Source organism: Pistacia vera, unplaced genomic scaffold (genome assembly GCF_008641045.1).
Source record: "Pistacia vera cultivar Batoury unplaced genomic scaffold, PisVer_v2 Contig503, whole genome shotgun sequence".
Classification (NCBI taxonomy): domain Eukaryota; kingdom Viridiplantae; phylum Streptophyta; class Magnoliopsida; order Sapindales; family Anacardiaceae; genus Pistacia; species Pistacia vera.
The window spans coordinates 2464521-2478468 of record NW_022196339.1 but is presented as its reverse complement, the minus strand read 5'-3'; the positions used below and the strand labels follow the sequence as shown (position 1 = coordinate 2478468).

The 13948-nt window shown below is 34.7% G+C and overlaps 1 protein-coding gene across 1 annotated transcript; it reads left to right on the top strand.

Annotated features, from left to right (window-relative positions):
* The first annotated feature begins 8487 nt into the window (after positions 1-8487).
* LOC116105741 (non-classical arabinogalactan protein 31) lies at positions 8488-9936 on the top strand. The gene is made up of 2 exons (XM_031392154.1): positions 8488-8973; positions 9463-9936. Exons 1-2 carry the CDS (start codon positions 8532-8534, stop codon positions 9756-9758), a joined length of 738 nt encoding a protein of 245 aa, XP_031248014.1. The 5' UTR covers positions 8488-8531; the 3' UTR covers positions 9759-9936.
* Positions 9937-13948: the final 4012 nt, after the last annotated feature.

Below are 13948 nucleotides of genomic sequence, written 5' to 3'. Positions count from 1 at the left end.
AAGGAGAGTGAAAATCACTGGCCTTAGGTGATCTGGAAGTTGCCCAAGGAGGCCTAGGACGGATTGATCCCGACCTCCTGTGTTGGGAATTTCCTTGGTCTATTCTTGATCGGTTCCTCATTCTTTCCCTTGAGTGGCCGCACCTTCCTTCCCTTGGGATTCCTCTAGCACATCTTTCAAAAGGGCTTTCGAAGTAAGAAGTAGGGTAGGTTGCAGCCCGGTTGGTAGTATTCCAAAGTTGTTTGATTCAGACTCAGACACTTCTACTGTTATCGTCTTCCTTCTCTTCGTGCCCACTTTCTTTTTCTTCATTGGATGTGCCGCAACAGGCTTGGGAGCTTCTTCACGTCTCTTCATAGTTGGTTGCCTTTCGGCACTAGTTTGGTTCCCCATTACAAGGACATCGATTGGGGTTGGTCCAGCTTGCGAATCTGGATTCAACCTTGGGAATGTGATTCCCGCATATCACTTTGATTTCTTCGACTGCATGGCTACTGGATAGCATCAAGAGACGATCAGCAAATAGAGTCTAAATATGTAAAAGACTTTTCAGTTTAAGAAAAACTTACAAGTTGAACCATCTAAATATGCTTCTGGGAGGAAGAATCCGTAATTCTGAAGATTTTCAATCGTCACGAGCAGCTTCGCGTTACGACCTCTATTAGGAAGTTGACCAATCACTTGAATGCATCTGCGATCAGTCAATAACTACAATTTGGTCGTTTTGTCTTCTACGAACAAAAGAGTTCGTTAACTTATGTTGAAAAAAGAACAAGTAAAAAAAAAAGGACAAACGACTTGAAATTGAAGGAAAAAACATACTTGGTTCCTGAAATTTACAGTCCCCATTATACTTAAAAGAAAAAAATATTTGGATTCGTAACCTCCTATGTTACTAGGGTAACCCAATATTCCTCCCTCGATTGTTAGTCCCTTGGAGAGGTAGTACGAATCCTTATCTTTACTCTTCTTCAAGATATAGGCACAAGCGAGCTCCAGTGTCGTTGGCTCCCCGAGGTTGTGCTCACAGAACAATATATACATAGCGACAGTTATCATATATGCGTTCGGCATCAGCTGGAATGGTGTAACCTAGAAGTAGTCGAGGATCGACCTAATGTAAGGGTGGAAGGGTATTCTCACTCCACATTTGAAAATAGTTTCCGAGATCATGGCCATTCCCTCATGAGGATCCTGGGCAGTGTACGACCTCTTTTGATACACGTCCTCGTCGATCGCATATTGGTCTAACGCCTTTTTGATTTCTTCCATCATGGCAGTGTACCTTATCACCTTCTCGGGACCTATAGAAGTACCTGGTGGGTGTGAGCTTTCTTCGCTGGCTGTTCTCATTTCAGGGACCTCCATTGGCTCCAGAGTATGTAAAGGTACGACATTTGGGGGAGACTCAAACCTTGAAAAATCTACCTCATATGATGACTCAGACAAAGTAGAGGATATCTCTGTGGTTTCTACCATGGCCGTTAGGCTTCTAACCCTAAAAACAGTCATCCAGGACTCTTTACCCTAAGTTTTAAGCCTTCAAGTGTTTCTTTCGATCACTACTCAGAATTGCTCCTTTCCTAAACCTACCAGATACCCATAACCACCATGACTATTAAAAAAAAAAAATAGATTTTTTTTTGCAAGAATGTGAAAAGGAGAAAAAGGAAGAAATTTCTTTACCTCTTGGTTGCTTAAAATGGGTGCTCTATTGTAGCGTTGGGTTCGCATGAACTGGTGAAGGATGAACAAATATTTTGGAGTAAGAAAATGTTATTTTCTTTTTGCAAACTTTGAGTTTTCTGAAAAGCTAGGGCAAAGTTAGGGTTTTATAGTGAAGAAGACGACGCTATAGCTTGTTTATAAGCGACGTTTGGGCAGGAATTCATTCTTGGTTGTAGATCACGACCACGTGTCATTGATCCATTGAAAGAGTAACTCCCATGCCTTGCAGAAACCAACCGATGTTACCTTTTATCGAGAACGTAAATAGCCAACGTGATTATCTCTTCTGCATTTAATGCGTCTTCAACCGCATTTAATGCCCCAAAAAGGAATGTTGTTTTAGCGTGACTTGCATTTAATGCTCATGGCTGACACTTATTATGCACAGAGACACGTCTATCAGATAAAGATTACTTTATTGATTGAGCCAACTGTCAAATGCAACAGATAACATCTGAAGAGGTCGTTCAAAACAGACATTTATTCAACATGTCAAGCACGAACACTAAACAAGATGATCCAGAGTTTTCAGTCGTGAAAAAGTCTAAGTCTTTCAGGTCACGGTTGACAATCAGAAGTTCAAAGCACACCTCGATGTCTCAAGACAAGATCAAGCTCAGGTTGTTAGATCTCAGTAAACGATCAAGTCTAGTCGCGACATAATCATAAAGTTCTCAAGATCTAATTCCTTGAATCTCAAAAACTGGGGAACTTTTGTTATGCCTAAAAAATCAGGGCTAATGTAAGCTTACATCAGCTGCACCAATCAAAGTTCATGAAGGCTTTGCACCATCTAGAGTTTACCACGTCGCCCCAAGACAGAGAGAATATAGTTGTCACCAACCCAGCCGACTCAAGTTTTTTCTGTGAATGAATTTGGCTCTCACACTTGTCCAAGCCCCATTTAATTTAAAGATATTTCCTAAGTTATCAACCAATGGGACGTAAGGAATGATTTGCATGGCATCTACCCACTTGCAGACTTGTAATCATTAGCTTGAATTCAGCAGCTACAAATAGAGGACTCTCCCTCACAAAATCAGGATTAGAATCTCTGAATTCACAAAAGCAAATAGCAAAGATAACCTACGAAAAAGAGAGTGACTTAATTTTCTCTCTCAATACTAAGCTCTTGTAATTTTGTTCGCTATTCGTGACCCTTTGTAAACTTGGCTAATCACCAAGAACACTCATATAAAAAATAACAGTAGATGTAGGAATCACTTTAAGCATCCGAACTGCTATAAAAATATTCACTGTCTCATTTACTATTAAATCTTTGCATGCTATTTTGGCCTTTAACCAAATCTCATAATTAATCACATGTAACTTTTAAGACTTTCTTAGCTTTTTGCACATGCAAGATCGTTGGTGTTAAAATCAAGCATCAACATTTTCAAATAAATAAATAGAATAATATTTAAAAAATTTCTAAAACTTTTGGAGCCATAGGGAAGATCAAGATTTCATATATGCTATATAAAAAATCTCGATAACACCAACTTGATGAGTTGCAACTTTTCATCTCTTTAACAAGAGCAAACCCAAGGCACTAAAAGAAATAATTAATAACAGTGGATTTTAAATTGATCTTTATCTAAGAAAAGGTAAAAAGAATCATATATCTAAAATATCTCATCTGATTTATAAAAATACATAAATAAAAGATAAATCATAATATTGTACACTTTCCCAGTTCATGTGTTCTTTTTCTTTTCTTTTTTTCCGAAGTTTCTCTTGGATAAGTAATTGGATGCTTCCTCATCATCAATGTCGTAGATCTTAAATGAAGATCGAATTAAATTATGCAGTGGAAGCAAATAGAATAAAGACATACTGCAACACGCAACATAATCTTAAAAATAATCATTTTGCATTTCCTCAGGAAATACTCAAAAAATACCCAGCAAAATTGCACTATCTTATAAACCCCCCAACACAATATAAAATCCCCGTATAACAGGCATTTTTGATGATTTATGAAAGAGTTAGAAACTTTTTCTCACCTAAATAATGGCTTGATGACACTTTTCATCCATAAACTTTTAAAATATTATTTTACGACCCAAATTTATATTCCGACGGCAAACAGCGAGTAAACACGGTCCAGACTGTTGAAGATTTTGAAGAGATGAGGCCAATGAGTTTTTTTAGAGTGGAAGGTTGAATTTTTATGGTTGGGATTGATCGGAACTTTATTTGCAAGAGGCGATTGCGCAAACTCTAATCGTTCAATTGTCGACAATTGACAGGATCAATGGGAGTAAGGTTTGAGGGGTTTTGATGAGTGATGGTCGAGGAAGGGAATGGTGGTAGTGGGTTCGTAACGATGCCAGAATCGAAAATAGAATATAAATTTAGATAATAAAGTGATATTTTAAAAGTTTTTGAGTAAAAAAGTGTCATTAAACTAGAAAATGTCATTTATCCTTCTTACCAAATACACTCTTGCATGATCCGAGTTTACTCTTCTTACCAATGCACTCTTGCATGATCCGAAGTTCATGAACAACATTATTTTGCGTAGATTATAAGATTTATTTTTATCCACCCGATGTTTCATGGATCTTACAAGCTTGCCTAATGCCTACAAGGCTACAACATATCTCATAATTTCGTAACGTGTGCGAAAACAAATCCTATTTAATTTCAGCTCACATGTAGCATTTTTTCTTCACGAACAAGCATTGAATATGAAATCCTGATGTTTATATACTGTTTTTGTAATCACACTTACATTAAAAGCTTGCCTTAATTATAAAATATAATCTCGATTAAATACAAGAACAGCTGGTTGATTAAATGGCCCTTGTTGGGGGTTACCGCACTGGCCGCAGCTCATAAATTTTACTTGCGTAATCAATGAAGCAAGAAAACCCTAAACAAGTGTAATTAATTAGTAGCCAGTTTTTCAATTACTTTATTCTAATTAATGCTTCAAAGAATTTGACTTTCTCTCTTCTATCACATGGGATCACTGAATCCCATGAGTTTATTCTTTTAGAAAATTCATGAATGTTGAAATTTTAAGGATTTCATTAAATTGAGGGTGAAATGGGAAACGGTAGCATGTGCTCTTTCATTAAAGTTTGAATACAACTAGAATTAGAAATATTGTTTTAAAATTCAACCCGTTGTAAGACAGGACAAGGTGATCGGGTCACGGATCGATCAGTTGGACCAATGATGTCAGCAACAAAATTAGTTTTAAAAAATTATAGATTAGAAATATTGTTTTAAAATTCAACCCGTTGTAAGACAGGACAAGGTGATCGGGTCACGGATCGATCAGTTGGACCAATGATGTCAGCAACAAAATTAGTTTTAAAAAATTATAGATTAGTCTCTTAAATTTTAGTATATTATAAAAATACCTTTAAAATTTTAAAGTACTTCGTGAATTTTAATTTATTTTAAAATACCCAAAAAAATTACGCTTTAATCCCTAAAGTTTTGAAATACTATTAATAACCCTATAAAATTCAATTAGTCCCTATAATTTTGAAATATATCACAAAAAAAAAAAAAAAAAACCTTGAACCGGTCAGATCGATCCAACCAGTCGGTCCAATTCGGGTTTTAAAACAGAGATTAGAACAAGAGTTAGAATTTAGAAACTACAATTAGTTAACCTTAAACTACCAATGGGATTTGTGAAGAATTAATTAATGTATTTTGATTTTTGATAAGAAAATAAATAGAAGATTTACTTCATCATTCATTCTCATTATTCCATGCCACCCATGTTGTGCTTTTATAACTTTCCTTTTTGATTTCATGATTATCACAATTTTATTATATTATCTTTAATTGCTTTTAAACGAGAAAAATGTTATATATATGTGTGTGTGTGTGGAAGTGCTTTAGTTTATTTTAACTTATATAATATAACCGTGTTTATATACTCAACTAGGGATTAGGAAGACGTTAACCTATAAACCAAGCCCACAACGGTAATGTTTTAGTTTCAAAGATATTCATGATTGGTGCAAAGGTCCTAATTCAAGTTTATTTTTTATTTTTCAGTAACAAAGATAAATCTTTTAATTAATCTGATTTGCATGAATTTAAAATCCTATCTTATGTTATTCATTAAATGTCATTTATTATTATGTATCGGATTAATAAAATGTTCAAAAGTTATTTAAAATCGTGCGTCTTAAGTTTATAATTTATATACAAATAATCAAAGAACCTCCCCCAGTACCCTAAACAAATAAAACAAATTATAGATGAAACGAATCTCCCCTAGTACCTTTAATCACTGGAACATCACGGGGCCACATACAATACAAATACAATATATAATACCACACTACTTTAAATAGAATTTCATCCTAACTTTAATCAAATCAGTAAATGAAGGTCCCAAAGTGGTTACCTTATGCAATTGCAATAGTAAAAATTTTAAAGTGAAAATCAACTTAGTTTCATTCTTTTGAGAATTGAGATCTTATAAAAGGGAATATTATCTTAAACTACTCATAAGGTTTGCGTTTTTTAAATTACAAAAGAAAATTAAAAAGATAAAAAAAATGGAGTTATGACAAAGATAAGTATGATAAAACTGAGTTCAAGTCCTCTAAGCACTAATAGAGGTGGGTGGCTACTAGGGCTTTTATTCGGTCAATAATTTTAGAACCTTAAGAGATTAGTTGATGTGCACGCAAGCTGATTCAAATATCCCGATGATTAAAAAAAAAAAAAAAAAAAAAAGTATGGTAAAAGTCATAAAACTTGACAAAATTACCATGAGAATGATATGTTTTATAAACTATAAAGGGCATCTTTGATAAAAATTGGCAAAGTTGTTCTCCAAATGATAAAGACGTAAACTTTAGAGGTGGTTGATGACATTATCCCCTAATAAAAGTCAGACCCTTTATTATTATTCGGATTTCCGAAACTTTTGCAGGCCCGTACATAACTATAATCTGATAGTCTTTATATTTGCTTGAAAATAATATTAACGTAAACAAAAGACAACGGCCATAAATTCAGCCAGCTCTCTTTTTCACATCAAACACAAATAAGGAATTGTTACGTTGGGTTAAAGACAAAAATGTAGGCTAATTTCAAGAGATTAAACTAGAATTAGCATGTTTCTTAATAAAATTTTTGTAGCCCGTAATATAAAGTCTTCTTTCTGACATCACTGAGAGATAAGAACTTATGATTGAGTCAAAAAGTAAACAATGTGGGTTTTGTTTTTTTTTTTTTTTTTAATTTTCTTATGAGACAACTTCAACGGTAAAGTTCTTGTTAGGTATAAATATTCTCATCCACAAAGACCTTTTTTCTTGGCTTCATGCTAATCATGCACTTAAATTACTTGGAACAAAATTATTCTTTTAATTAATTGTATTCGTTTTTTTGAATTAAAGTAGGGAGGGTTCCTTGGAAACTTCTACATTGCCTTGTGAAATGTGCAGAATTCCAGAGCTTACTCCAACCTCTGCATGTGAACCTCTGAGACACTTGTTCACTCCATTCACTTCAAAATACTCTATTCCATTCATTCCCCTTAGTTTTGGAAATACTTCATATTACCCCTACTTTTTTTTTTTTTTTAATTCGAACCTTAGACGTAATTGTAAAAGGGCAATTTTATCAAATTATTCATTAAAAAAAAAAATGGATGGTAGAGATGGAGAGATCGGCCAATTGTGGCATGACATGGGATTGCCCAAGCGTGATTTGGCCAATCAAAACCTAGAGTTATGTGTTCCGACCGCAATCTAGTCTATGATATTATTTGATTATCGGATTGTTGGTTTGTGATTCTTGATTTTTTTGGACTATTGTGTTTTTTAGGTTAGGTTTTTTTTGTCAACTTAATCTTATATACATGAGGCAAATTGACAAAATTGTCCTTTTACAGTTAAGTTTAATGTCTGAATTCATAAAATGGGGTTAACATGGGTATTCCTGAAAATAAGGGGGGACTCTCTTTTGTGATAGATTAGGGGTTGGTATAGTATTCGGCATTATTAGCTATTAATTAATTAAAATAACAAAAACCTAATTGGCCTTTTAATATCTGACCAATAAGAAGCTTCCTTAAGGCTTGGATCTCTACAAAAACTCTTGTATTGTTTAAAATGTTTCAAAGATTTATTAATAGAAATATATTTTTTTTTAATTCATCTTAATACGAATAAAAATAGGATGACAAACAGTTCTCACAACTTTCTTTCACAAACGTTGACGTGACAGTTCACAATTAGTTAGTTTGTGTTTGATCAGGCGAGACCCATTATAAGTTAATCAATTACGAACTAACACGTTGCGTTTATGAGAAAAAGTTAGAAAAAATAGTGTGTGAGTGTAATACTACTATCTTAATATTTGTCTTAAAATAAGTAAAAATAAGGAAATAAGATTGCCATTTATATAAGAACAATACTATAGTTGCCGAAAAAAATACATCGAATTCACGCACTTACATATCTGGCACCATCTGTTTTTCTTAAAATAAGATTTTATAATTAATGGACATTAAAATGTTGCCACACCTCCCGATACATGAATTCGACGTATTATTTTGGGCGCCTGTATCATTTTTCTTTATATAATAAAACCTAATCAAAAGAAGACATTTTATTGCCTCATTTTGCATGCAATTTCTCTCTCATATTTTAAAACCATACCCAACCCATTTTGAAACCCCATATTTTATCATAAAAAACCGCAGAGAATCACGGTTTAAACCGGGTTAAATCCCTATAAATCTCCTCATTTCAGCTCCATTTCACCATCTCTCTCTCTCTCTCTCTCTCTCTCTCTCCATCTTTCTAGAAAATATGGCCAAAGCTTTTCTTCTTCTTCATCTCTCCCTGCTCTTACTAAGCTCCTTCACTGTTTTCGGTGATGAGGAAAACATTGTCAGTTTCGTTGCTCAGCCACCTTACCATCATGGAGGCTACGCAAGCGCACCAAGCCCCCACCACCACCACCACCACCGCCACCTAGCTCACCCACCTGCCAACGCACCCGCTCACCCTCCCTCGCATCACCACCATCATGCTCACCCACCTGCAACCGCACCCGCTCACCCTCCCTCTCACCACCATCACCATGCTCATCCCCCTAGCCATGCGCCCGTTCACCCTCCAACCCCTGCTCCTGCTTACCCACCAAAAGGTCCTATGCCAAGGACTTTTGTAGCTGTTCAAGGTGTTGTTTATTGCAAATCTTGCAAGTATAATGGATCTGATACTCTCGCTGGAGCTTCACCAGTTCTTGGTCAGTTCAAAGTTCAAAACTTTTCTTACTTTATAGCTTAATAACACTCTTGAAATCCGTATTTCTTTTAGTACTTTAACTTAGTTTGAAGTTTGAGCACAATGCTCGGTGTCATTACATGATGTATGTTTTGTTTAACATGCATACATAAGTTTGCATGTGAATTTCATGGATGCATGATGTGTTTAAATTTTGAATTCAGAGAAGGAGAGAGACAGATGGGTTTTCTCTTTCTTTCTCTTTGTTCTAGGTGCATGGAACATCATTGTTATGCTACCCTAAGTTGAAGCAAGTTTTCCTTTTTCATGCTCTTTCTTTTGGCTGCATATGCGTTGTCTGTACCGTTATTTCAAAAGAAAAAGGAAAGAAACAGCAAAAGAGACTGACACATCAATTAAAACAATTTGCTTTACCCATTTTCAAGCTTCATGACTGTTGAGTTACTGTATACGACTGACCACTGACTGAGTGAGGTATTGTTTTTGGCAGGTGCTACTGTAAAGCTACAATGCAACAACACCAAGTACCCACAAGAGGTCCAAACCAAAACCGACAAGAACGGTTACTTCTTCCTCCAAGCACCAAAGACAGTCACCAATTACGGAGCCCATAAATGCAAGGTCTCGCTCGTCTCATCGCCAATGCCTTCATGCCAGAAGCCATCTCTTCTCCATGCTGGAGCTATTGGCGCCATTTTGAAGCCGGAGAAGCCATTTACAGTTAACAAGCTTCCGTTTTTCCTTTATTCAGTTGGGCCATTTGCTTTCGAACCCAAATGCTATTAAATTTGTTTTTTAATTAAAAGTGTGTTCTCCATTAGCCGTTGTCATGTAAACCTCTATTTCGACTTTTGCTTCTTCTTTAGCCATATTGAAAGATTTTAGTGAATGGTGTAATGGAGCTTGTTGCTATAATTAGTGTTTTCTTGCTTGCTTGACAATAAAATGATAAATTATAGTGTCAGATCGGCGTATTTTTTTATTTCTTTTTGTTTTAACATGAATCTCACCTCAAAAGATAACATTGTGAATATAAATATAGCAACTTGAACATCAAAATGAAGCAAAAAGGATAAATCTTTTGTTATGCAGAGCAGAGCGGTCTCCCTTATGGCAGACATATTAAACTTTTATTTAATTTTTTTTTATGGAGATAGTGTTAAAAAAGAAAAAATTAAAACAAGTCATTTGAAATCGTCTCAACTTTTTTTTGCTAATTATTTGTTTTATATCATAATGTTTGTGGCGCGGATACTGGTCAAGGAAGATCCAAAATGTCAATGGAGTGGGGCTTAATAGATTTTACAATAATAATATATATACATCTGGAGGATATTCCTCATTATGCCTTGTTGCTGTAAAAAATTAAAAATAATATCATCCGATTAAGTAGGACATTTGAGTTACACTTGGGTTGGGTCATTTATCTTTTATATATCAAATGGATAAGTTCATGTTAAATTACAAAGGCTATCAAAGTTTAATGAGTGTAATAATTGTACTTAATACCAAAATTTATATTTATCTATCATAATGTTGGTGGATCATGTTATGTCATTGAGTATATTCTTAAAAAAAGAATTGAATGTTCTTACAAAAATTTTAAGTGAAATAAAGTATATTAAGAAATGGTTATAATGGCATTATTATTATTATTATTATTATTATTATTATTATTATTATTATTTTTTATGATGGGATGTGTCTGAATCAACTTATAGGCACTTCAACTAATCTTTTGGGATTTTAGAATTACCGATCGGATAAAAGTTTTAGAGACTATCCCTATTAACAACTAGGAGGGTCTCGAAGCATGTTTCAAATGCACAACCATATGAATTTCTTACAACTATTTCAAGAATCTAAAAATCCAAATGCTTATTATCTAAACGACAATCACCACATACACGATACAACCAGTGGCTTCAGGTGAATATCAAAACCTCGTACGCAAAAATAGCATCTTTTGGTGGATTTTCAAAATCCTATTGTGCAAAAATGGGATAGAGTTGCAGTATTTTTTTTGCGAACTGTTAATGATAAGCAATTCTTTTTACTGATGAAAGTGAGTATCCGATGACAATGGTGCTGAATTCAAACGATAAATGATGGTTATGAGTATGACGAAGACATAAATGAATCTATTGAGCATGTCAATATTGTACAAACATCGCACTCAATATGACAAAAAGTACAGTTATTGTGTTGGAATTTTGTTTCAGAATTTTCAACTCTCATATAAATGAAATGAGAAATTAATCAAGTTCACATAAGTTAAAACGTAAAATCATTTGATGCCATCTTCACACTGTTACGCAGTTGAATGAGTAAGAAAAGGTAGGTAATGAATTGGGTTGGGTCCATATATGATCTATCTTATTATCATAGGGCATAATTAAGGTGTTTAATAATGGAGGTGAGAGAAGAGATTTTGATTGATATTGAGTGAACGAAGTTGATGCATGATGATGGAGTTGCACGCGGCTGCTTGTAGAAGAATAACGTGTTGGTTTTCTTTAACTAAAGTTAGTGTAATGAACAGAGTATTGTATTTGTGTTGGGACACACAACATCATTGGATCTCTTTTAACTCGAATATCCACAAGATTACTCATCATCCGTGTAGCTTTATCAAACATCCACAAGAAATTCAATTTCAATCTACATTATTCAATTCCCTTAGGAAATTGCATGGCATCCATCTACATTTACTAACCTCACCGACAAAATAATAGCATTCAATTAATATTAGGATTCTAACTATATGTTGTTGCGATATTTTGCACTACCGAGAGGTATGTGAGCCTTCTAGGAGAGCTTGTGTAAAGAGTCGGTGCGAGTCTGTAAATATTATGTTCAACCTATGGGTAATAATAATAATGTGAGTGAGTAAATAAGAAAAATAGAAAATAGCCGTTTTTAAAGTGGTTTGGAAGCAAAATGCAATTGTTACGTCCACTGTTATCTTATTGATATGTTTACAACAAAAGATATTTGCTCTGAAGAGAGATAACTGCTCTATAGCTATTGAGAAGAGAATGAGAAGATGTGGAATGAATCCTTTTTTGGGCGGGCTGAGGGTATTGGGTGCTCAACATCAATTCCTATTGTTGTACAATAGTCATCAAATGTTTTTGAGGTAAACTCATTAGCATTGTCTAAACAGATTGCTTTAATTGGATAATCTAGAAAGTGTGCCCATAATTTATCCGTTTACAAGTCCTAAAACACTTGTGAACTTGAGTGGAAAAGGAATTGTAAGTCATAACACACTTGCAAACTTGATTGGAAAAGGAATTGTAAGTCATAACACACTTGCAAACTTGATTGAATAAAAAATAGTCGTTCCAAGTCCTAAAACACTTGGTACATGACATGTGGATCATATGAATTGTAACTCGGCCCAAGCCCAAGAGAGGAAGCTAGCCCAAGTTGTGCAAAAAGACAAGTCAGATTTGGCCCAAGCTCAAGGAGAACTAGCATAAATTATGCAAGGAAACAATTTAGTTCATGTGCACAAATGAGACATCTCGACCCAAGCCCATTCAAGCACAAATTCACCAAGTGAAGTCCAACAAAGAAAAGGCATAAGCATTCAAGAAGTCCAAAACAACCTATTATCCAAGCCTAAAGAGCATTTCCATGCTACTCCATTTTGGGTCCATTTCACTGAACTTCAAGGCCCAAACTTACGTACTCTTATTAGTAAGATTTAATCAGGTATTGTTGTGTTTAGTTAATCATCCTAGGTGGCAAGTTTACTTTTGTTATATTTTAGTTAGTTATTTTTGTAATGCCACTATATAAGCAAACTCTCTCTCATTTGTAAAGGTTGAACAATGATATTTAAAATTAAACACTTAAGAGGAATGACTTTCTTTTTGCTTTGAAATCTTTATACAAGTCTTGACAAGGGATTTGATGGTGATTCAACTTCAAGTTGGTGGAGAAATCTTTTATGCTTGAAGGCTTTTCTTGTCTCTATCCTTTGTGTTCAAGTAAGTTATTTTGTGCTCTTTTCTATCTTGGCCGAAATTTCTTAGTGGTTGTTTTAGCCTTGTTTGAATCTGGTTGTGTGCTTTGTGTTGTGTTTGTGCATGTTTGGAGGTTGAGATCTCTTGTTTAGTGAAATCGGGTTTGAAAGTTGTGAAGGTTTTGTTTGGCATGTGAGTTTATGATGTTGTGTTGAGATGTTCATGGCGGTTTTGGATCAATAATATGATAATTTGTGCCAACAATCTAACAAAGGTAACATTACGGGTAGATAGTAGACAAACATGTGACTACCGTGCCGATGCGTCAATCAATACCATAAATAGCGGAAAGGTCCACTTGGTGGATGAATAAGTCCACATATGTCCCCTTGAATTCTTTGTAAAAATGATGGAGATTCTAGATCAACTTTAGTAATGGATGACTTAAGTTTCAATTTGTCTTGTGATCAAGCAATACAAGTACTCTCATTAGCTGACAGAATCTTTAGGTTCTTTAATGGGTGTCTATGTGAATTCTCTATGATCTTACGTATCATAGTAGATCTGGGTGACCAAGACGGTAGTGTCAAATTTTAAAAAGTTTAGGATCAGTGAACTTCTGATTCATAACTGCATAGATTTAGATCTAAATGAGATATAAAATTCACTTTTCAAGAAAGTTTAGACCTGACTTCAGGAGGCTTTACCTTTCCCCCTAAAGGAGAAAATACTGTCTCATCAAAATGGCAATCTGCAAAACGTGTTGTAAACAGATCACTCGTCAGGAGCTTAAGATAACTGATGACAGATGGTGAGTCATAGCTAACATATATTCCCAAACAACATTGGGGTCCCATTTTGGTGCATTGAGAGGGTGCAATTGGAACTTTCACAACACAAGCAAAAGTTCTTAAATGGAATATATTAGGCTGATGTCCAATACAAGCTAGATTAGAAAGTGTTGATGACATGTAATGGGTCTTACACGAATTAACGCTACAA

Bases quoted from the DNA above. Each gene is read 5' to 3' on its own strand.
- LOC116105741 (XM_031392154.1), top strand. From the start codon at position 8,532: ATGGCCAAAGCTTTTCTTCTTCTTCATCTCTCCCTGCTCTTACTAAGC. The intron at 8,974-9,462 runs GTCAGTTCAAAG...TGTTTTTGGCAG, and splicing joins TGGAGCTTCACCAGTTCTTG to GTGCTACTGTAAAGCTACAA.